Source organism: Ornithorhynchus anatinus, chromosome X3 (assembly GCF_004115215.2).
Source record: "Ornithorhynchus anatinus isolate Pmale09 chromosome X3, mOrnAna1.pri.v4, whole genome shotgun sequence".
Lineage (NCBI taxonomy): Eukaryota > Metazoa > Chordata > Mammalia > Monotremata > Ornithorhynchidae > Ornithorhynchus > Ornithorhynchus anatinus.
Window position 1 is genome coordinate 1,889,068 of NC_041751.1, and position 25,088 is coordinate 1,914,155.

At 44.4% G+C, this 25,088-nt stretch overlaps 1 protein-coding gene across 1 annotated transcript in view; it reads left to right on the plus strand.

Annotated features, from left to right (window-relative positions):
- The window catches only part of GABBR2 (gamma-aminobutyric acid type B receptor subunit 2), a 211,613-nt gene that overhangs the window by 51,494 nt on the left and 135,031 nt on the right, over positions 1–25,088 (plus strand). The window contains 1 exon segment of the mRNA XM_029053600.2: positions 6,927–7,064. Within this exon segment, the coding sequence (XP_028909433.1) occupies positions 6,927–7,064 (138 nt within the window).

Below are 25,088 nucleotides of genomic sequence, written 5' to 3' on the forward strand. Positions count from 1 at the left end.
CACATCCCTCCACCACTTTCAAAGCCCTTCTTAAACACACTTCCTCCATGAACACACCCTTATTAATGCCTTCTCAGCCACTTTTCATCCATCTCCACACTCACGTTTACTTATTTATTATTTAATTAGCCACTTACACTTATTTTTTCTCTTCTGCAAAGCAGCTACCAAGTCAACCATCTGCTGGATTACGACATCACGATCACTTTGCCTGTAAATGGGTGCAAAATACCTTCATAATCTATGCTTCACAATGTGCTGCACTCAGTGCCACAGCAGGAATGCAGTGGCAGGGATAAGAGAACGTATGTGGTGTTGAGCAAACCGGTAGCATTAGAATCCAATCCTTTGTGCAGGATGGATGATCACCCGTCATTTTTGACAGGAGACTCCATTATCATCGTCATCAGGCTTATCATCATCGTTATTATCCCGTGTATGCTTGTCTTCCTTCTCAAACTGTAAACTTTTTTTTTTTACATGGCATTTGTTAAGCACTTAATATGTGCCAGGTACTGTAGTAAGCACTAGGGTAGATGTAAGCTAATCAAGTTGGACACGGTCCCTGTCCCACGTGAGACTCACAGTCTTAATCCCCATTTTATAGATGAAGTATCTGAGGCACAGACAAGTTAAGTGATCTGCCCAAGGTCACACAGCAGGCAAGTGGTGGAGCCGGGATTGGAACCCAGGTCCTCTGACTCCTATGCTCAGGCTCTTTCCATTAGACCATGCTGCTTCTTAAACATGGTCTGAGCCCATTCTCTGAGTCCTCTGCATGTAGTAACTAATACGTGCTCAGTACATATTGTTGTAGGTGATTAGCCAAACTGTGTTTTTTATTGAGTGCTTACCCTGTGCTGAGCACTGTACATTGGAGAGTATCCTAGAGTTGATAGGTAGGTACAGTCTAATGGACGAGCTTACATTTTAATGATGATGATGATGATGTTGACGATAAAGATGAACAAGCTTGATCTTTGAATGAATGAAAAGAAATGCGGCGTGCTAGTTCAGCAGATCAGTGTTCCTATCCTTCTAGTCTGCTCAATTCTGGTCAGATTTTTGTTTTTGTATCATGTACACTTTGGAGCTCCTCTCAGGATTGCACGTGGAGATCAGTCTCAGACATGGGAGAGTCAGGGATATGGGATATGGGAGGGAGAGTCAGGAAGCGGCCTACCCATTCCATTCCTAGCTTGGGAGTGGCTAGCGAGGGGAAAGCAATCTGCTACTAGTCCAAACTCCCCTGTGCTGGGCAGCAGCGGTCTGGGAGAGAGTCGAGGGCGGAGATTCAAATTCACTGTGTGGAAGAAGGCAATGGTAACCTCTTCCAAACTTTTACCAAGAAAACTCCTCTAAGGATACACTTCCAGAACGATTGCAGGTAGAGGAGGGGTGTTCTGGGAGAGATGCGTCCATGGAGTCGCTATGGTTTGGAGACAACTCGACATCATAAGACAAGACAATTGGGGCTTTCACCTGGAGGAATGAGAAAAATGTGGAAAAAGTTTAGCGGAGAGTCCCAGGACTGATAAAAGTATATGAATCTAGTGTCCTTTGTACTAGAATTAGACACCACTGACCTATGAGTGTGTGGGTGGCTGAAGAGGCCAATGCAGAGTCAGTTAATCAATGGAATTTTTTGAGTGTTTACTGTGTATAGAGCACTGTGCTAAACACTTGGAGGAGTACAGTATAATAAGTAGCTGACACGTTCCCAGCCCGCAACGATCTTACAGTCTGGAGGGTGCCCAATTTACAACCTAGCATCGACAGTCCCAGCCCCATCAGACACACAAAAAGGTTGTCACTCATTCCTGTAGTTGCGTTAATGTTGGGAGCACCTGACACTGTTTTCCCTTTTGCTTCTTGCCTCCCTTGTGGAGCTTTTGCTCAAAGAAAGATACTCCCTTTGGGTACGGGTCTGCCCACAGCATCTGACTCCTGGGTTTCAGCGGGGGCTTTGTTTAACCGGGTCCTCAAAATGCTTTCTCTGCCTTCCTTTTAAGGACAGGAAGGGAAGTGTCGGATACAAGGCCAATGAAAGTAAGGGAAGAACATTAGAAAGATTGCCTGGAAAGGAGAAATTAGCAAGAGGTTTTCAGATGTTCTTCGATTCCCCAACAGGCTATTTCCCAGGGGACCAGCTAGGCCTCATTACAACAGTAAAAAAGGGACACAAACTGAGGAATAAACACGGAAGAAGTTCAGTAGATAGGAAGAGCTGGTTAGGGACAGGTGTGATAATCGGGAAGGTAGTGAAGGATATGGGAAGGATAACCTCAAGATGCGTTGATGCCACCAAATATCTTTCGTGTAGTTAAACGTGGCTCAGATTTCAGTTTGCTGGGCGGGGCCTTAATTAACTCCAAGATTGGAAAAGGACTCGATCATCTCAAGATTCTGTCTAGCCCTCTGATTTAAAGTTCTTCTCTTTCTTTTCTCCAGTCAAGAGATAATTACTTAGTCTGTGAGCCCAATGCAGAACAAGGACTGTGTCTGACCTAATAAGCTTCAACCTACCACAACGCTTAGAACGGTATTTGACACATAGTAAGCCCTTAGCAAATATCATTTAAAAGAAAACAAAGCACTTTAGTGAAGTCTTCGTGTTTGTTGTATGGTACTCTCTCAAGCACTTAGACGGTGCTCTGTACTTAGTAAGCTCTCAATTAAGACCACTGATGTTGACTGTGCAATTTTGACCGCCCTCTCTTCATTACCCTGACAGGAGTCTCCCATTAATTTTGGGAACCGTTTTTTAGGCTTTCAAGCCCAAGCAACGATTGCCGGAGTTTAACCAGGGCCCTACTAGCTTATTTTAGAATTGGTTTGGAGAAGGTGAAGGGAGAGGAAACAGAGAGTGGCTCCTAAGAAATCTCTTGTGCTAAATTATATTTACCGGCTTGTTGGGGTTCCAGTTAACTAGGAGCGTTGAGTCCAAAATGCCTGAATAAGAGCTGACAACCCTTGAGAGTGTTGTGATCCCATGGAAAAGAGGACCGGTCCCACAAAAAGCCACTCCACCAATATAGTTTATTTTTACTACACTGACTTTTGAAAATGTCATACCTGCATATTTACCGGGGATTATTAGCACAGTTAGTAATTGCTGACAGCTAATTAGAAAGCACAATTTGTGTCTACTGATCTTCTGGAAACATTTTGTAAATTGGGTAATTGGCTTTAAAATTGCAACAGGAAGATTTACACCTACCATCCTCACACCTGTGGGGACGTGCGCAAGGATGCGAAATGGCAAACAAAACTTTGACAAGGCTCGTTTGCAAAAAAGATTCAGGAGAGAAAGTCTGTGGACAGGGTGCCTCGATGGAAGCAGATGGTCTGTTACAGTGCCATAAGGAGGGAAGTTGGAGAAAGCTTAAGATGGCTGGAGCTAATGAGAACCTTACGGTAGAGCCTTCATTAAAGCCTGACATCAGCAGGATGATAACTGCACAGCCGAGAGAGTCCTGATTCCAGTTCTAGCCGGTTGCTCAGAAACTTTAGCATCTTATTAAAAAAAATGTGATTTTTTAAGGGCTATGTGCCAAGCTATGTACTGAGCACTGGGCTATAGACAAGATAATCGGGTCCCACCTGGGCATCACAGTCCAAGGAGGATGGAGAGCAGGTATCGAGTCCCCCTGTTGCGGATGAGGGAACTGAGGCACAGAGAAGCAGCTTAGTGGCTAGAGCACAGGCCTGAGAATCAGAAGGACCTAGGTTCTAATTCCGGCTATACCGCATGTCTGCTGTGTGGCCTCAACCAGTCACTTCACTTCTCTGAGCTTCAGTTACCACACCTGCAAAATGGGGATTGAGAGTCTGAGTCTCATGTGGGACAGGGACTGCGTCCGACCTGATTAACTGGTACCTTCTTCAGCTCTTAGAACAGTGCTTGGTACACAGTAAGTGATTATCAGTTAATTAATTTATTTAGGGAAGTTAAGTGACTTGCCCACGGTCACACAGCAGGTACGGGGTGGAGTTGGGATTTCAACCTAGATTTCATTCATTCAATAGTATTTATTGTGCACTTCCTATGTGCAGATCACTGTACTAAGCGCTTGGAATGTACAATTGGGCAACAGATAGAGACGATCCCTGCCCAAGTTTGACCCTAAGCTCATTGTGGGCAGGGAATATATCTGTTTATTGCTATACTGTACTCTCCCAAGCACTTAGAACAGTGCTCTGCACTCAGTATGTGCTCAATAAATATGATTGAATTAAGAATGAACAAACCTATGTCCTCTGACTCAAGTTTAATTTCTCTTTCCAGAACTCCAGGGACTAGGAGGAGGCTTTTCCTTACTCGGTTGGGCCAATTCCTTTCATTTTTTCCTTTACCTAACAAGACCAGGTGCTCTGCCTTTGATGAGCTCATTACACACCTGGTTCCACCACCTGTTCAGGAAGCCATCAGGATGGGTTTATAGCCAGGGTAGTGGAAACTCTTCTGCATATCTTAGGAAGGGCTCAATAAAGAGAGAGGGGGAAGTGTATTCAGAGAGGCCATTTGAGGATCAAGAGGATTGAGCTGCTTTTTTGTGGGAGAGAAAGGGTAAAGACTCCAGTCTGGAAAGAAAAAGAAGGCTGAGAATTTGCTGTTCAATCCTCCTCAAAGAGAAATGGGTTTTCCCCACTCATCAAGACAAGAGGGTGAGTAGTTGTGAAATCTATTTTCCAAAGAGGGATAGTGTAAGCAGTCTGGTACTTTGGGGAAATAAGGTGGCAGAAAATATCAAAATGTTCAAGAAGGGATTGTATAAATTGATGACTGTTAGGAGGATCTGGGATGGAGTTGGGGAAGTTCAAAGGGGTCTCTCTAACCTTGTGGGTGGGTGATGGAGAGAGCAGCCATTATTTTATTCTTCTAAGAGGCCTTGCAAGCCTCATCTGGAAGCAGATGAGCGAAGAGGAAGGATGATTGCTTGGACAAGAGAAGTTAGAAAGGGGTTTAGAAGCATTTTTTAATTCCCTTGTGAGGCTGAGTCTAATTTCCACGTGTGTATTCTCTCCCACTGTTCAGTATAGTGCTCTGACCAGATTAAGTACTCAATAGATACTATTACTATCACTACTGACTGGCTATTCCCAATTATTCAATTGTATTTATACCAAGCACTTGGGAGAGTGCAATCCAACAACAAACACACAATCCCTGCCCACAGGGAGTTCACAGTCTACAGGGGAAGGTTCCCCATTGTGGAAAGTAATGTGCAGGCCATTTAGTGGAAGCAGGCTTGGCTGAACTAACACCATTTAGAGGAATACAGAAAAGAACTTTTAAAAGTTTCAATATGAAAAGTTAACTTTTAAATTGTCAGTGTAGAGAATCCTTTGTAGTTGCTGAAATTTCCTTCTGACCATTGACTAGTGCCTAAGGTAACCTCATCTGAGAATCAAGAGGCCTATGGCAGTGATTGAAATGTATCTGTATGGGGGGGCTGGGGAAAAAGAGGGCCTCTTGTTTGGGTCTAAATGTACCCTAAAAGGTGTCTTTGGGGCCTTAGAATAATCACCTCCTGAGGGGTGGTGTTTGAGCATTTTGCAGAATAAAACTTGGAGACTGTCCAAATCATGTCTGCATTTCACTGACCATGCAGAGCAATGAACAGGCATAATTTTACATGTTATACCAAGGTACTTTGATCAGGTAGATGATCATCACAATAATTGTGGTATTGGCTAAATGCCTACTATGTGCCAAGTGATAATCATTATGCTATTAAGCACTTACTGTGTGCCAGGCACTGTACTAAGCTGTGGGGTAGATACAGTGGGTTGGACACGGTCCCTGTACCACGTGGAGCTCACAGTCTTAATCCCCTTTTTCCAGAGGCGGGAGCTGAGGCCCAGTGAAGTGATTTGTCCAAGGTCACACAGCAGACATGAGGCAGAGCTGGGATTAGAACCCAGGTCCTTCTGATTCCCAGGCCCGTGCTCCATCCATTAGTCCACACCACTTCTGTAAGAGTAGAAAAAGGAGAGAAAAAGGGTTGATATAATACAATCCGATCAGACACGGTCCCGTCTCACGTGGGGTTCAGATGTCTCCTATGTGCTCCTGCTGCTGTGGCTCAATTCAGTGCCTACCTCTGAGTGTGTGTGTGTGTGTGTGTGTGTGTGTGTGTGTGTGTTATACAGAGGAGGAATCATGAGGAACAGAAAAGTGATTTACCCAAGGTCACACAGGAAACGTTGGAGCTGGACTAGAATCTGGGGCTTCTGAATCCCAGCCCTGTGCTCCTAGGCCTAGGTGTGTTTAGATCTATAATTCTATTTATTTATATTGCTTCTATTGATGCCTGTCTACTTGTTTTGTTGTCTGTCTCCCCCTTCTAGACTGTGAGCCCGTTGTTGGGTAGGGATGGTCTTTATCTGTTGCCAAATTGTACTTTCCAAGTGTTTAGTGCTCTGCACAAAGTAAGTGTTCAAAAAAATACGATTGAATGAATAGGCCATATGTGGATTCTGGGAAATGGTATATCTGTGTGTGTGTCTAGAGGAGGAGGCAGACATTAATATCAATAAATTATAAATATGTACATAAGGGCTGGGAGGGGGGATGAATAAAGGGAGCAAGTCCAGGGTGATGCAGAAGGGAGTGGGAGAAGAGGAAAAGAGGCCTTAGTCAGGGAAGGCCTCTGGGAGGAGATGTGCCTTCAATTAAGCTTTGAAGCTGGAGAGTCATTTTCTGTCAGTGGATGATCCAAATGGCATAAGCAAGGTACAAACGTCTCATAAATTCATCCCCAAAATAACCCAGTGGGTCACTTTGCTAGCAGGCTCCGACATTTCACCCCCGGGGACCCCCAGCTACTTACCCGATTCTCCAGTTAGTGCTTTGCCCCCTTGTGACAGTCCCCGTGGGAAACTGGCATTTCTAATAACTGTTTCCTCCTCTTGTCCTGCAGTGCGACAATGCAAAAGGCCTGAAAGCCTTCTACGACGCAATAAAATACGGACCTAATCACCTGCTGGTCTTCGGAGGAGTTTGCCCCTCAGTCACATCCATCATAGCCGAATCTCTCAAAGGATGGAATCTGGTGCAGGTAAGAACGATAGGGCAGAGTGCTTCGCACAGTTCACTGGTTGGGGGTCGTTCCTCATTCTTAAAATGTTACTCATTCACTTGAAACAATCGACCGAGCTTGGCCTGGCCACCTCCAGTTCATTCAATTCAACTGTATTTATTGAGCGCTTACTGTGTGCAGAGAACTGTACTAAACGCTTGGAAAGTGCAATAATTCACTGGACAAGGATTATCCCCTGGCCAATATTCTCACGCAGAGACTCCAAAAAGTGGATTTTAGGGCCTGCCCCATCTCCCCCAACTCCATCCTGCTCAAGGGTGGCTGCTCGTGGATTCCTCCATTTCTGGAGCTCTCTACCCACCTGGGTTTGCAGCATCCTCCTAACTACTCCCCTGCTTCCTCCCCTCTCCCCACATCCTCCCTCCCATCCCACGGGAAACGAGCCCAGAATGGGTCCACTGACATATTATCTGTGATGCTAAGGACAGAGTTTCATTCTCTCTGAGGTGAAGTTGCCCCCCACCTGCCTGGTGATGGGGGAGACTTTTGAAAGAAAACCCTAAAGGTCTGCTTTGATAGACCTGAAAGATTTCGCTAAGAAAAAACCCTTTTCACAGCCCGCCATTCATCACCACATCACATCTGGGTCACGAGACATAAATGGGCTTTAAAACCCACCCCGGATTTAGATGGCTGTAATTTTTTTTCCCAGAAGTTGAACCAAAGGGCAGTCGGGACTGGGAATCAATTCTATTTTGGCAGCTAGAGGACTCCATTTTGGGTGGTAAATTTCTTTAGAGTGTCCTAACTCCCATCCCATATTGGCCATGTGGTCTTTTCCGAGGAGAGGAAAATCTGCAGGGGCTTGGTCTCGGCCTACAACAGGCTGCTGTACCTGTACCTGTAACCGTTCCCTGTCAGCTGAACGTCTACTGGTTGTGCTCAGCGACCAGCTCAAAGTAACTCTCCTTAACCCAGTTGAAGCCATTATTTTTCTTGCCCCTTTTCACCACCTGCCCTGCTATCCTTTTAACCATGTCCTTGCAATAGTAGTTGTTCCAGTGATAATAATAAGTGTAGTACTTATTAAGCGGTTACTATGTACCCAGCACTGTTCTAAGCACTGGGGAGACTGTAAGCCCGTCAAACGGCAGGGACTGTCTCTATCTGTTGCCGACTTGTTCATCCCAAGCGCTTAGTACGGTGCTCTGCACATAGTAATTGCTCAATAAATACTAATGAATGAATGAACTTAATCAGGTTGGACTCTGTCCCTGTCCCACAAGGGGCTCACGCTCTCAATCCCCGTGTTACAGATGAGGTAACTGAGGCCCAGAGAAGTGAAGTGACTTGCCCAAGGTCACACAGCAGACATACGGTGGAGCTGGGATTTAGTAGTATTTATTAAATGTTTACCATGTGGGGAGCCCTGTAGTAAGCGTTGCAGAGAATGCCTTACCTACCCTGTTATACTGTACTCTCCCAAGGGAAGCAGAGTGGCCTAATGGATAGAGCACGGACCTGGGTTCTAATCCTATCTCTGCCAAATGCTTGCTGTGTGATCTCGGTCAAGTCTCTTAACTTCTCTGTGCCTCAGTTTCCACAACTGTAAAATGGGGATACGTCTTCTCCCTTCTACTTAGACTGAGAGCCCCAAGTGGGACAGGGAACGTGTCTGACCTCATGAACTAGAACCTACCCCAGAGCTTAGAACAGTGTTTGACACAGTAAGTGCCCAACAAATACTATGGGGGGCGGGGAAAGGTGCTCAATAAATAAGATTAAAGGATTGATTAACTGGAAAAGAATACACGGGTAGGAATTAGACCCTTGCGGGCTCAAAAATCTCTGCTCATCTATAGCCACTCTAGATATTCTAGTCTTGGGATTTATTGAGCTCCTCCTAGGTGCAGTGCACTGTACTAAATGCTTGGAGAAGACAAGCGAAGCCCAAGATTCTCTGAGTGCAAGGCCCCAAAACCCAGCCAACCCTATCCACTTTTGTCTAGTCGGGATAGAGCTGTGAAATCGTGGAGTTGTGATGAAACCGATACACTGCACAGAGAATTTTCTATTGTCGGGCCAATTTTTTTAATTTTACGCTGAGCCATCACATCTACCGATTTCTCTCCCAGAGAAGTAATTTGATTGGGATGTTGGCAGAGGAGACATTTCCAAAGTCATGTGTTCAGCTTTCTCAGTTTTCTTCCTTAAATTCATTCATCTCCACCACAGACTGGATGGCAGAGATTTCATAATAGCTCTTCAAAAGTGATTCAGCGAAACTGCTGATGAGGGAGGATAATGATTCCAGTTTTTCAAATTGTTCCTCTGTACTGTCTTGAACACATCTGCCGATGACTCTTAGTCAGCTTCGTGGTGTTGGTACTGGTCAGGGTAGATAATTGACAGATATGTAAAATCCAGGTTTCAATTTCACTCAATCAGTCCACTGTACTTCTTTATTTATGGGATTTGTTAAGCACTTACTATGGGTTTGAACACTGTTCTAAGCTCTGGGGTAGGTACAAGTTAATTGGTTCGGACACAGTCCCCGTCCCGCATGGGACTCACAGTCTAAGTAGGAGAGAGAACAGGTATTCCTCATTTTACAGTTGAGGAAACTGAGGCACGGATAAGTGACTCGCCCGGGGTCACAGCAAGCAAGCGGCAGAGTCGGAATTAGAACCCAGGTCCTCTGACTCCCGGGCCCCTGCTCTTTCCAGTAGGCCACACTGCTTCCCCGTCTAATAATAATAATGTTGGTATTTGTTAAGCGCTTACTATGTGCAGATCACTGTTCTAAGTGCTGGGGGAGATACAAGGGAATCAGGTTGTCCCATGTGAGGTTCAGTCTTAATCCCCATTTTACAGATGAGGTAACCGAGGCACAGAGAAGTTAAGTGACTTGCCCACAGTCACGCAGCTGAGCATCTGTTTTGTTCACAATAGTACACTAAGCCCTTGGAGGAGTACAGTAGAAGAAAAACATCTGGTCTCTCCCATTCATTCATTCAAGAGTATTTATTGAGCGCTTACTATGTGCAGAGCACTGAACTAAACGCTTGGCCTCAAAAGGGCTCACCTACTAATGGGAGAGATGGAAAGAAATCCATTATTTACACAGTGAGATCATGAGAAAAAAAACATATCTAGTACTAGGAATAGAAAAATAATTGTATTTTTAAGCTCTTTGTGGCCCAAGCGCTGTGTTAAGCACTGGGATAGGCACAATGAAATCAGATGCAGTTCCTGTCCCACATAGGGCTCAAGAGTGCACAGGGCTAGAACGACAGGTATTCTACCTCCATTTTACAAACGAGGAAGCCGAGGTACCTCCATTTCACAAATGAGGAAACCGAGGCACAGAGAAGGCAGGTGACCTGCCCAAAGTCGCACAGCAGAGCAGTGGCGCAGCTCCACTGGTGTCCTGATGCGCAGTCTTGCGCTCTTTCCACTAGGCCACACTGCTTCTCCTTATGGCAGCCCGTGGCTCTCGCCAATGCGGAGCCCACATCGTATGTACGTAAATCCGACACGGGGTGAGCACCCAAGAGTCTGGGAGACGTGGCCGTAGACGGGAAATTTAAATTTGAATGAAAAGGTTACTCTGTTTTCCATTTTTAAAGGAAATTTTGATCGCCTGCACACTTGAAATGTCATTCCTCTGTAACCCTTAGCTGAAATATCTGTGAGGGTAATATGAGATCCTGGATAAGGAAGGGCTTTAGGCTCTGAAGGGTGATGGATTTGTCTGAGGGAGACCAGCCCAGCCTTCCCCAGGCAGTCTCGGTTTTTTCACCGTCTGGCTCCCTCTCCATTGAAGGTGACTCACTCCCTCTCTCCTTCACGGATCTCCCCTCCGATTGTCCGTCCCTGCCCCTCGCCGACAGCTTGGGGAAGAGAGGCCAAGAGCGGACAAATTCCAGATTGCCCCTTCTGCTTGCTCACAGAATGAGATTCCTCTCCAGGCCCTTGACCATTCAGGGCTGTGGTCTCTGACCCATCCCTCTGGCCTCAGCCTGCAATGGGTCTTTTTTTTTTTTTAAATGGTATCTGTTAAGCACTTACTATGTGCCAGGCACTGTACTAAGCGCTGGGGTGGATACAAGCTAATCAGGTTGGACACAGCCGATTCTTGATCCCCATTTTTGCAGATGACGTAACTGAGGCCCAGTGAAGTGACTGGCCCAAGGTCACAAAGACGAGCGGCAGAGCTGGGATTAGAATCCAGGTCCTTCTGACTCCCTGTGCTCTATCTGCTCGGCCACACTGCTGGGTCTCTGATGCTACGTGACAGGGGAAAACTCGGATTTGCGCAGGGTCCAATTCGCTTCCGCAAACGTGCCCTTCCTCGGTAACCCAATTTCACACCCCCTCATGCTCGTTCAGTCAAAAGGCACCGGGAGAGGAACCCTGTCTCACCTTTGGAACAAAATTCCCAGGCTTATTTCCACCTAATCATCTCCCTTCTGCAGCAGGTTTAGTTCTCTGCTGATAGAGCCACGAGCCCAGAGGAGAGAGATTTTATGACCACAAGCTACCCAGTGATGAATGACAAAACTAATTGTTTTTTTAATGGTAAATCCATTTTGAAGTAGCTGGTGTACCCTCAACATGGAGTAAAAGATTCCAAACACCTAAAACAAGCTGCAGTTTTCATCTATTAGTGAGAGCATTTGGAAATCATTTACAGTGCAACCAACACTGTATTGAATAAACTAATGCATTCCTTGACTGTAAATTTGTTAGTTTTATGGTATTTAAGTGCTTTCCGAGTGTCAAACACTGTTTTAAGACCCGGTGTAAGTGCATGGGTGAACGCAGCCCCTGTCCTGCCTGGGGCTCACGGTCTAAGTGGGGGGAATGGGAAAACTGAGGCACAGAGAAGTGAAGTGACTTGTCCTAGGTCACACAGCAGGCAAGTGGCAGAGTTGGGATTAGAACCCAGGTCCTCTGACGCCCAGGCTTGTGCTAGAAGTGGCCTCTTGCAAGCGGGTGAAGAAGAAAGAGAGCCGCTGTCTAGAGAGGAGAATTCTAGGACAGTTGGCCAAGTTTTTTGCTCCCATATCTGGGAAATTGGAGACACCCATCTTGAGGATTCAAGGTGGCCGATTCTTGAAGCCACTTGGAAAAACAGTCTTTACTGAAATTGCTAAATGAATGAAATGAGGTAACATCTTGTTAACACGGCAGAATCTCATCAATGACAAATGAATTTGGAGGAGTTGACTTCCAGCTCCTCCAAGTCCTCTATCCAAAAATCAATTGACTTCGAAGGGCTAAAGTGGAGTCAATAACAGCATGAGTGATGTTTCGATAATGGCCAACCCTCCAGAAGAAACCTGAAATATTCCACTCGGCTCTTTCCTAAAGCCTCTAGCGTTCCAGCACAGGGGGGTTTTAACCTTTTCTAGAAACAGCCCTCCTGAGGTAAAGTTTTTGAATTTAACGGACTATCCTTTCACTCACTCACTCACTCACTCACTCACACACACACACACAGACACACACACACTCCTTTTCCCCCTCCCCATTACAGAGAGCGGTTCATTAGAACAGCAGCAGCTAGAAGAGGGGCTCTTCCTGTTGCCACCATCACTGATTGTGAGCATGGAGGACAACCCTTTTTGGATCTTTTTTAAGCTCTTTTTAGGTGCCAGGCACTGTACTAAACCCTGGGGTAGATACACGCGAATCAGTTGGGACACAATCCACGTTCCCACATGGAGCTCACAATCTTAATCCCCATTTTACAGATGAGGTAAATGAAGCACAGAAAAGTGAAGTGATTTGCCCAAGGTCACAGAGCAGACAAGGGGCAGAGCTGGGATTAGAACTCAGGCCCTTCTGACTTTCAGGCATGTGGTCTACCCATTAGGCAGCACTGCTTCTCTTTCTTAGCCAGAGACCCTGTTGATGAGCTGGGGGAGAACAAATTAAGACTTTCTTGAGCATCCGGATATGGACTCGGCTTGGCTATTGATTGGCCACCAAAATGCTCTGAGCAAAAACCTCTTATTGTAAAATAGATGTCACCAAATCCCTGTAGAGTTAAAAACAGTCATGTTTAGTGAAAGCAGTGTCACATTGAACTTCTGCCGCTTACATATTCCTTTTTCTGTATCTTGGATCGGGAGAGAGTGGTTGCTTTCTAGAAGACCTAATAATTATAAATGTCCAAATGAATTCATTTCTTGGAATAATTGACTCCGTGCTGGAGTGTGGATCATTTGTTCATCCATCTCACCCCAAGGAGGTGAATGATAAAGTGGTATCCAAGATAGGAAAGCATCTAGGAAGTAATGTAGTGTAGTGGAAAGAGCCTGGTCCTGGTTCTATCCCAGCTCCGCCACTCGCCTGCAGCTGTATGACCTTGGTCAAGTCACTTAATGTCTCTGATCCTCTGTTTCTTCATCTGTAAGATGGAGAGTCAGTACCTGGTCTCCCTTGTATTTAGACTTTGAGCCCCATGTGGGTCAGGGACTGTGTCCAACCTGATTGACTATTATCTAGTACAGTGGTTAGCAAAGAGTGCTTAACTAACAATAATAATGTTAATGATACTTAATTATGATATTTGTTAAATGCTTACCATGTGCCAAGCACCGTACTAAGCATTGGGATAGATACAAGATAATCAAAGAACTAAGTAGGAGGGAGAACAGTTATTGAATCCCCATTTTTCAGATGAGGGAACCTGAGGCACAGAGAAGTTAGGTAACTTGCCCAGGGTCACACAGCAGACAAGTGGCAGAGCTGAAATTAGAACCCGGGTTTTTCTGACGCCCGAGCCCATGCTCTATCCGTTAGGCCATGCTTCTGTTACCAGGGTTAATTGGAATTAGTTCCCTCTAGACTTTGAACTCCTTGTAAGCAGGGAACATGGCTTCCATCTCTATTGCACTGTATTCTCCCAAGCGTTGAAGGGAAGTCAAAGGGGAAGAGCCGGCGGGGCAAGAGTGATTATCCAAACTATACTTGCCATTCCTGCTTTAGAATTTCACTAAAGGGCTCGACTTCTCTGCGCCTCAGTTACCTCATTTGTAAAATGGGGATTAAGACTGTGAGCCCCTTGCAGAATACAGACTGTGTCCAACCTGATTATCTTATATCGACCCGTTCACTTAATGCAGCACCTGGCACATATAAAAGCTTAGCAAATACCAAAGAAACAAAAACCAAAACACAGAGAAGGGAGAGGTAGTTTCATTCCCTGAATCTCTCATTGTCCATCCTAGGTAGTTGATTGTAGCAAGGTGAAATGTCGCCAGGCACTCAGAAATGTCTCAAGCAGAGGCAAAGCCAGACCAACTAATCATTCGCCCAAGCAGAGAAGGGCATTCCAGAAAAAAAAATGGCTTTAAGCCACTTTTTCTCAGAGAAAACCTGAAAATTTGATTCTGCTCATATTTGTCTAGTTCTGTGAGGGAGGGGAAAAAAAAAGTACCAGCCTCCTTCTTTATAAACTATTATTCAGTCCACTCTGTCAGGAAAAAAAAATCCAAAGGTCAATCTGGGCAGGTATAAAGTACTACTTTCCAGTAATTAAATTTAGGGTTTTAGACCTAAAAGTGTGTTAGAGAGAAAATTATACCATCAGGTGAGTAACTACAGGGAGAAAAGGCAACAAAGAGACTGACAGAGTAACAGAAAAAGACTCAAAGATGGAAGAAGAAGAAAAGACGGAGTAGGCAGAGACAGAGAGCTAGGGCAAACCAAAAAGAAATGACAAAATGAGATGTGCAAGCAGGTGAACAGTGGTTGAAACAATTTCACAGATTCAGCCTGCATCTCCACAGTTACAATCATGTTAGCTGCCTATCATCGGCTAGTAATGCTTTGTTCAGAGTCCCGAAAAGGAGGGCCAAAAAGAGCCAACTTTAGGTGGCATTGAACATTAGGTTGGTGTTCTTCTGCACATTTAGGTCAAAAATGGATATTTCTACTGCCAATTTTTTATGGTATTTAAGTGCTTACTGAATGTCAGTTATTGCTCTGTGTGCTGGGGTAGATAGAAGTTAATCAGGCCAGATATAGTCCCTGACTTACACAGGGCTCACAGTCTAAATGGAAGGGAGAACAGGTATTTCACCCCCATTTTACAGTTGAGGAAATTGAGGCAAAGAGAAGTTAAGTGGCTTGACCATTGTGAATGGGAATTCAGGTCACTGTGTTTCTTTATTTTTTTCTTTCACTTTTTTTAACGGTATTTATTAAGTGCTTACTATGTGCCAGGCACTGAACTAAGTGCTGGGGTAGATACAAGTTAATCAGGTTGGATATAGGGGCTCACAATCTTAATCCCCGTTTTACAGACAAGTTAACTGAGGCCCAGAGAAATGAAGTAATAATAATGATAATTATGACATTTGTTAAGTGCTTACTATGCGCCAGGCATTGTACTAAGTGCCGGGATGGAGACAAGCAAATCGGGTTGAACACAGTCCCTGTCCCACGTGGGGCTCACAGTCTCAATCCCCATTTTCCAGATGCTGTAACTGAGGCCCAGAGAAGTGAAGGGTCTTGTCCAAGGTCACACAGCAGACAAGTGGCAGAGTCTGGGATTAGAACCCATGACCTTCTGACTCGCAGGCCTGTGCTCTATCCGCTATTGTCCAGGATCATCTGGAATTAGAACTGAAGTCCTTCTCACTCTCAGGTCTGTGCTCTATCCACTTAGGCCATGCTACTCTCAACATCCAAGTAGAGCTGTCCTGAAGGCAGGAGGAAATACGAGACTGCGCAGAATAATAATAATAATTATGGTATTTGTTAAGCATAGAAGGAGAGAGGTCAGGGCGAGAAAGATTTGGGAGAGTGATTCCTTTATCCATCAGCTCCTTTTCTCTTAGTTCCTCTTCTCTCTCCCCTCGATCCTGACGGCCAAGAAATAGATGGATCTCTGATCCCCTTTGGGCATTTATTCAGAGTCCTTAGATCCTGTGGCAGTCGACTGCTTTAGTTTACGATCCAAAAAGGAAGGCTTTTTTTCCCCTCAAGTGGAACGCTCGCTCCCACAGCAAGCATACAGAAATAGTCTCCCCGACCCAAGTAAAATTGGATTAAGCAGAAATGGACTGCTAGGAGAAAACACGACGCTGTGAAGAATGTGTGCTGTAAAAAGAAGCAGCGATTGATCATTTCTCTCTGGAGAAAAGTAGACCTTTTCCCTTTTTTCCCTCCTCCTCCCCTCAGTATTTGCTTCAGAGGATGGAGGTCTGGCATCTGAGAGGAAGCTGAAGCCCTCTGAGCAGGTTCTTATAGGGATTGGCGTCTGCCGATTCTGTTATAGTGTACTTTCCCAAGCGCTTAGTACAGTAAGCGCTCAATAAAGATGATCGATTGGTTGATCGGTTGGTTCTGTTAGAGCTCTGCCCGTCCAGGAGTCCAGAGTCCTGTCCAGTGGCATGTGGCAGAATCAGGATTTGAACTTGGGTCCTGACTCTCAGGCCAGTGCTTCTATCTTCTAGGCCTAGCTGCTTTTCCCTGACTCCTCTCCCTTCTGCATCATCTGTGTATTTGGGTATGTACCTTTTGGGTACTTGGCATTCACCCTACTCTCAGCCCCACAGCACTTAGGTACGTATCTGTAAACTATTTATTTCTATTATCTGTTTCCCCCTCTAGATTGCAAACTGGCTGTGGGCAGGGAACTTGCCTACCAACTCTGTCTTGTACCCTCCCAAGAGCTTAGTGTAGAGCTCTACCCAAAGCAAGCACTCGATAAATACGATAGAATGAATGAAAGCGCTCGATAAATGCGATTGATCGACCGTTGATTGATTGGAGAGGTGCTCCAGCAAGGACCCCACAGCCGGAGATTTTACCAAGTATATTTCCCCTAAATGGGAAGAAACTGGACAGTGGGAGTAACCTTGAAAACAAGCCTTTGGGTTCGAGCCTAGCAGATGGTGGTTTTCCTTTTCCTGTCTTCTCCGCTCTCCAACACCGAATCGATCATTTTTATATTCTCTAAGGAAGTTGGTCCGGGCCTCACTGGCTCCAGGTTTAAACCCTGGCTATTTCTGTGATGCCGCATTGCATATCAACTGCAAAAACTCCTGTCGGATCAAAGTGAAAACTGCAATCTGCCAACTGAACGAAGTGTGCAGAACCGTGGGGTGTCATAAAACCCTCATCTGAGGCAAAAGATTGCATTTGTCCCTCACAGCTGTGCAGGTGACAAGCCCAGGAAACGAACTAATTATAACCAAAACATCTTTTAATAGCTCAGTTACTCTGCTCTCAGCTGATACCTTTTAGAGTTGAGACTTGATCGTGTAAACACAACTGTGATGCCACTTACCTCTTAATGAGAACCTTGCAAAAACGTGAAACGGTAGCAACTTACCACCTCTAATTAGGGTTGAAAAATCACACCTTGATTCAGTAGTAGCAATAGAAGAAAGAGTGATCATATTTATTAAGCTTTTCCTGTGTGCAGAGCATTATATTATGTGGGAAGAATACATAAGTGAGAAACAAAGTAGTGATCCCCAGTGGATAGAGCACAGGTCTGGGAGTCAGAAGGACCTGGGTTCTAATCCCATTTCGGCCACTTTTCGGCTGGGTGACCTTGGGTAAGTCACTTCACTTTCCTGTGCCTCAGTTCCCTCATCTGTAAAATGGGGATTGAGACTGTGAACCCCACATGGGACTTTGTCCAACCTGATTACCTTGTATCTCTCCCAGTGCTTAGTACAGTGTCCGGCACGTAATCTGCACCTAACAAATACCATAAAAAAATAGATCCGGACCCTATCAAGAGATTCAGTCTAATTTAGCAGTTCCATTCTCCCCCTCAGGCCTTGAGCCTGCCGGAAGAAGGGGTTACATCCAGATTCGCCATTTTGAGGGAGCAGTGTGGCTTAATGGAAAGAGTATAGGCCTTGGAGTTAGAGGACCTGGGTTCTAACGTTGCGCTGACCCTTGTCTGCTGTGTGACCTTAAGCAAGTCATTTTACTTCTTTGGGCCTCAGTTATTTCAACTGTAAAATATGTATTCGATACCACTTCTTCCTAATTAGACTCTGAGCACTTTGGGTCTGACTGTGCCTGGCACAGTCCCTGTCCCACACGGGTGTCACAGTCTAAGTAGGAGGGAGAACAGGTATTCAATCTCCATTTTGCAGATGAGGTAACCGAGGCACAGAGAAATGAAGTGGCATGCCCATGGTCACTCAGCAAGCATGTGGCAGAACCCGGATTGGAACCCAGGTCCTGTGATTCCAAGGGCTGTGCTCTTTCCACGAAGGCATGCTGCTGCCGTGAAATTGGGCAATGGTCCTAGCTGCCTCCGCACTTTTTTTTTTTCGGGTCCTTTATCTTTTATTACAGTTCGGCACGGGCCCAAAATTGTCTCTCAAACTCCACTGAGTTTGACTTCAGAAAACACAGGTTCAGTGCTCTGCATGCAGAAGCGCTCAGTAAATACCGTTGATGATGGTGAGAAGGGACAGTTTGAGGAGCCAAAGTTCATCTAAACTTCCTGAGAGCTAAATCTGGGGAAAAGGGACAGAAGAAGAAAGTAAAGCCTCCCTGTGGCTTTAGGTACTTTTACATGGGGCAGGGAACCCTTGAATAGGAACATTTAAACTCTGCTGTCTTCCCGGAAAGAGTCGGCAAAGCGGGCACAGTGAAGCTGGGTATCTTTAAAGGGAAATCATTTTGCATCCTCTTCACCATGACCCATTAGGGAGGGGCAGCGGTGTTTCATCCCCGTTTTGCAGCTGAGGAAACTGAGGCACAGAGAAGGAAATTGATATGCCCAAGGTCCCAAAGCAGGAGAGTGGCAGAGCCCGGGTTAGACCTGGGGCCTTTCCACTAGGCCACACTGTCTCCCAATAATAAAACAAAAGAAGCGCTATCATAAGTCACTGGAAATTCTCAGACCGGAGAGATTTTGAACCATCGCAACTTTAGTAGAACTGATCGATACTGCCGCCTGCTACACTTTCGTTTAATGAATTTGATTAACTTATTGACGCAGCATTGATCCATCGTGCGTTTTTCCCAGGTGACGTCCGAAAACATCTTTCAGCTAATCTGCATAACGTTAATCTGTCTGAGAATCACCAATATCTAGTCGCTTTCTGTCAAAACATCTTGTATCGACCCGTTTTGGGGCAGAAACAGTATGCCTCAAAGACCTGAAGCACTTCTGTGTTCACCATGTGCAAAACAGTCTCTTTGTATAGATTCTTGCAAATGCTAATACCACGGTTGGGTCAGAAGCAGCCTGAGAAAGTAGAGTACTATTCAGCTGCACAGAAAGAAACCCTAGATTGCAAATACTTCTCCCATTTAATTCCCGAGGAAGTTGGTAAACATGGGTAAAATGATTTAATCCAGTGCATAAAAGAGCAAATTCCAGTCTTGTTTCTCCCTCCCACAGATCCGATCTGAGCAGTGAACCTAGTTCTTAGCAAAAGCATGTTTCCTGGGCTAGTCATTGTGAGTGCTAAAAAAGATGGTTTATTCAGAGGCAAAGGTGAAATTAAAATGAATAAACCTAGAACCTGAATGAGTCGTATTCAGGTAAGAATTAATGGGGGGGGAAATCCCTAGCTTTACAGAAGTTGAGATTTTCTTAAAGATCCAAAAAGTCGCGAGGCAAGTTTACATTTCGAGAGCTCGGAGTCGTTCAACAAGACCAGGTCTTCGTTTCATAAAAGAGCCATAGCTTTCCTGACAAGAGATTCCTTCCTTAGGCATCTCGCTCACTTCATCTCGCATAGTTACCCACTGTAAAACGCTGAGAGATTCTGCTTGATTTAATCCCAGGGTCTGTTACGTTACTCCTCCAGCTGTATCATCTCACGTGCCACCTCCCTGCTCTTGGATCAATCGATTGCATATCTGGTATTGATTGATTTACCCACTAGCATCTATCTGTGTCTTTTCTCTCATTCCTAATTAATGAGAAGCAGAGTGGCCTAGAGGAAAGAACATGGCCCCGAGAGTCAGAGGACCCGGGTTCCAATCTCAGGTCCGCCTCTTGCCCGCTGTGTGACCTTGGGCAAGTCACTTTCTCTGGGCCTCAGTTTCCTCATCTGTAAAATGGGGATTCGATACCCGTTATCCCTCCAACTTAGACTTTAAGCCCCTTGTTGGACAGGGTTTGCGGGCAGCTAATCCAGTGCTTAGTACAGTGTTTGGCATATAGTCAGTGTTTAACAAATGTCACAATTAGTATTGATTCATTGATTCAGTCATATTTATTGAGCGCTTACTGTGTGCAGAGCATTGTACTAAGCGCTTAGAGCATTGTACTATATACTTGTCCATTTAATTTTACTCTCTTTCATTAGGTTGTCATCTATTGAGGCCAGGGAAAAAAATCTTTTGATTCTTTCTCCTGTTCTCCAGAGACCTAATACCATGATTCACTGTTAACTGTGTTACAGTTGCTTAGTCTTCAATAAGAAGAATCAACATCAAAAGTCCAAATCTCAGTGCTAGTGTTCAGTGAGCCCAATCTTCTTCTGCCCCTCTTTTTTATGATTACCCCATTCCAGCTCACCAAAAAAACCAACAATTTGATTTTCTGCTCCTAATTATTCCATGAAGATAGAGTAAAAAGAGCATTAGATGAAGTAGAATTTCCCAAAGGAAATCATGTAAAGGCCATTATTGCATTCTCTGGATCCAAAAACATTGATGAACAATTATACATATGTTTTTAAAGTGACTGGAGAAAACCAATATAGTCACAATGATCAAATAATGTGAATACGCACCAATAGCCAAATAATTTGAAGTAGATGTTTCTGTGGACTTTCTGGCTGAACTTTCAAACCACTGGGGTGCTATTTAATGCTCAAGGAAGTGAATGACTGAATCAAGTCACAGTGACTTGAAAGAATGATAGCCCCTGGGCTTTGATCATGGAGGGACAAAAGCTCTGGAAACATTTAACTCACTTTCTCTTTGATTTTTCTCCTCATCCCTGAGAAAGAGATACTAGGGAACTGGAAATAGAGGACCTATTTTAATCTCAGCGACCTAGTTTGTCTCCCCCTGTAGATGGTAAGATTTTTGTGGGCAAGCAGTGTGTCTGTTATATTGTTGTATTCTCCCGAGTGCTTAGTACAGTGCTCTGCACACAGTAAGCGCTCAATATGATTGACTAGTGGATAAAGCCTGGGAGATATAAGGACCTGGGTTCTAATTCCAGTTCCATCCCTTATCTGTTATATGACCCTGGACAAGTCATTTCACTTCTCTGTGCCTCAGTGACCTCATCTGTAAAATGGGGATTCAGACTGTGTCCAATCTATATCTCTCCCAGCACTTAGAACAGTGCTTGTTGAAAATATTTCAAAATAATTGAAAGTATTTCATTATTGGTACAAATTTACATTATTGCTTTATCACTAACTAAATTCATTGTGTTCTGTCATGGGGTTTTCATTTTTCAGATCTTAGAAATATATTAATGCCCTTTCCATTATTTCCTGTGGAAAACTATTTCATTTAGCACACTTTCTCTTAGGACTCTCCTTTCATGTAACCAAAGGTGAGTGCTAACCAGGGTAGAGTAGAGCTGTAAGAGGTTAAAAAATGAAATAAATGAAGACTAAAAAAGTCAAGATAACCCCAGAAATTCCCTGTCACCCTGTTGGCTGTTGTAAGTTCGTTATTATTTATCAGTAAAGGATTTACTCCTTTATTTGTTTTGAATACAATTATTCTAGACAATTTCTCATCCTTAAGAAAGACATGAATTATTTTCTCCATGTTCTGAAGTTAATTTGTTAGCATATGCACCAAACCATTTGCCAACATTTCTCCTTGTTAATTCTCCAGCTGTCTCTCTTATGGTTTGTGTTTTTGCAAGGCCTGGGGCATCCACTCTTCAAATCTCTAAATTGCCAATTTGTTAGCTTTACCTTGTCAAGCTAGTGACCGGTAACAACCTATGCTACTCTGTTACACCTTCGTGGCTTTTCTGGTATTCGTTCTCCTCCGATTCACTCCCTGGTCTCTGGACTGAGCTTTTCAATGTATCCCATTTATCCAAAGAGAGTCTTTCAAGGCAACAGTCAGGAGACAGAGTGTTCAATAAACACACTGAAATGTCAAATGTTCTAATATTTATACTTCCTCAGTCATTTTTCTGGCACTCTACGGAAAGCTGGTGACGCCAGCCTCCATCGACAGGAGAACATGGGATTGTCTTTAACAACTCCTAGAAGCCCCCCGAGGTCTCTATTATTCCGTTTTCATTTTGACTGCTCTCACATTTCTATAAGGACTAGATTCATGGGCCAAGGAGAGATTTTGTTCTGATCCCTTTTATTACCTTCAGTGGTAAGTGTTAGGGAAAATGCCTGCCGAAATCTTGGGGCTGTTTCAAAAAGGGTTCCTTTCCCAGGACTACCTAAAGCTCCTCAGATGTCGATTAAGTTATAATGTGAGGCTATTCTAGGTACCATTCCCAGGCAGTTTACAAGTCAGCGGATCTCAGAGCCAATTCTTTTTTGAAAAGGCCACGATTGACCGTGTTGATTTGGAGTCTCCGTTCCGTTGGTTCAAAACTATTTACTGCAGAAGTGCATTTGTGAGGGACTTGTGTCCCAGGGGGACCATGGCTTGGAAGGAGTAAGGGAGCGGAAGCGGACCTCACAAACCTCCCTCCCTAGAAGCTATCTCCCTTTTCTCAGCTCTAAGGACATCATGCCTGGACTGAGGCTCATCCATTGTTTACTATGGGAGAATCCATGAGACTCCATCTTCATAATAATTATAGTAATAATAGTCATTGTGACATTTCTTAAGCACTGACTCTGTGCCGGGCACTGTACGAAGCAGCAGGGTGGATTTAGAGCAAATCAGGTTGGAAACAGTCTCTGTCCCGAATGGGGCTGGTGGTCTTAATTCCCATTTTGCAGATGCGGGAACTGAGGCAGAGAGAAGTGAAGTGATTTGCCCAAGATCACAGAGCAGACAAGTGGCGGAGCTGGGATTAGAGCCCAGGTCCTTTGACCCTCAGGCCTGTGGTCTATCCACTGGGCCGCTTCATCAACTGTGTCCCTCAGTGAGAATGTTTGGCCTCTCTCCCAAGAGAAACATACACTGTTCTAGGCAGGTTTATAAGGTCACATGTCCTCCAGGAAGCTTTCCCTGATTAAGCTCTCTTTTCCCTAGCTCCCTCTCCCTTCTGTGTCATCCATATAATTCCATCTGTGCCCTTTGGGCATTTGACATTTGCCCCACCCTCACCCACAGTATTTATGCACAGATCCATAAATTATTTATATTAGTATCTGTCTTCCCTTCTAGACCGTAAGCTCACTGAGAACAGGGAACACGTCTACCAGCTCTGTTGTATTGTACACTCCCAAGCACTTGGTACAGTGCTTTGAACACTGTAAGCGCTCAATAAATACCACTGATTGATTGGTTTATCGCTCAAGTCCTGGAATAACAGAATACTGATAGTTTATGAGACGGGGAGCATTAAAGGTGGAGCCGCGATTAGAACCCAGGTCCTCTGACTCCCAGGCCCGTGCTCTTTCTACTCGTCCACATTGCTGTGTAAAGATTAAATTGTAGAAATTAGTTTCACAGTAAGTCCAAGCACTTCACCTCCACGTGTAGTCTGGAGTGAAATGAAAATGCAGGCATTCCTCACGGTCCGGGTTCCCAGAAAATGCAGCTCTATCATGAACGGTGGTTATCATGGCGTACGTTTCCCCATAGACTTGTGTTTATCAACTGGCTCTGTCCCCAAACCTCTGGAAATATAAATATGAAATCCCTTTATCTGCTTTATATGCCATTACATTAAACATCACTAAACTAGTGTTAAATCTTGGCTATAATAATTTGAGGCATAATAGCACATTAGCTAAATAAGGTGCTATAGTGAGATTTTGAATCTTTGTATGGCTGACTGCAGTAGCGATTTTTTTTTACCTTTAATGAAGAATTTGTCTGACTTTAATTGAGGAGCAGCATCCTTCTTATCTTCATAAAGTACCTTGTTGCAGGCAACTCTCTCTGAACACCTCTCCGTACCTTAGAACTCATCTCTCTCTACTGGGGTTCTCTTCAAACATGTTTATAAATTCATCGGCTTTTTCAAAACATGACTTCTTAATCCCCAAACCTTAGCCGGAGAAATCATACCTTCTGTGTTGGCATCTTGCAACCATGCATTATATTGTGAGGGTGTCAAACCATGATGGCAGTTAATAATAATAATAGTGGTTTTTGTTAGGCACCTACTATGTACCAAGCACTGTTATAAGCCCTGAGATAGATATAAGGTAATGAGGTTGGCCACAGTCCCTGTCCCATATGGAGCTCACAGTCTTAATCCCCATTTTACAGATGAGGTAACTGAAGCATAGAGAAGTTAAGTGACTTGCCCAGGGTCGCACAGCAGACATGCGGCAGAGAAGGATTAGAACCCACATTCTCTGACTTCCAGGTCCCTGATCTTTCCCCTGGACCACACTGCTTCTTTCCAGTTTCTTGAGTCTTTGTGGATGATGAACTGGCTGTAACCTAGGATGTGCCTGTATTGGGATTTTGTTAAAATATTTAAAAAATTCTGCCAGAGACTTATTTTTATGTTCTTCAATTTTTAGCATCTAGAGTTTTCAGGTCACAAGATCCTCTCTTGGCTTTTCTGTTTGGTCTCCAAAATGGAAATGTCATAAAGGGAAAGAGAACACCTAACTTAACTACATTTGTACTGGGGGCAAGGGTTTCATTTCCATTTGGACTGTGAAGAGGGGAAAATGTTGAGGGGAGGATGAGGAAGTAGAAAAGGTCAAGACAAAATAACATTTAAAGAGGGCAGCATGAGACAGATCCAAGGAGATGCGAATGTCAGATGAGGCAGGGAAACAAGAGATAGAGGGAATCAGATAGAAATCCAAAAAAGAAATGGAAGAGACCAGCAAGAAATAAGTCTTAGGAAGTGACAAAACAGCCATGAGGTAGGGGAAGACAGAGACACAATGTGCATGGGATTTAGGGAGGAAATAAGATGAACCCTCCACTTCCTGGACATGTGGAAGCCAGGCC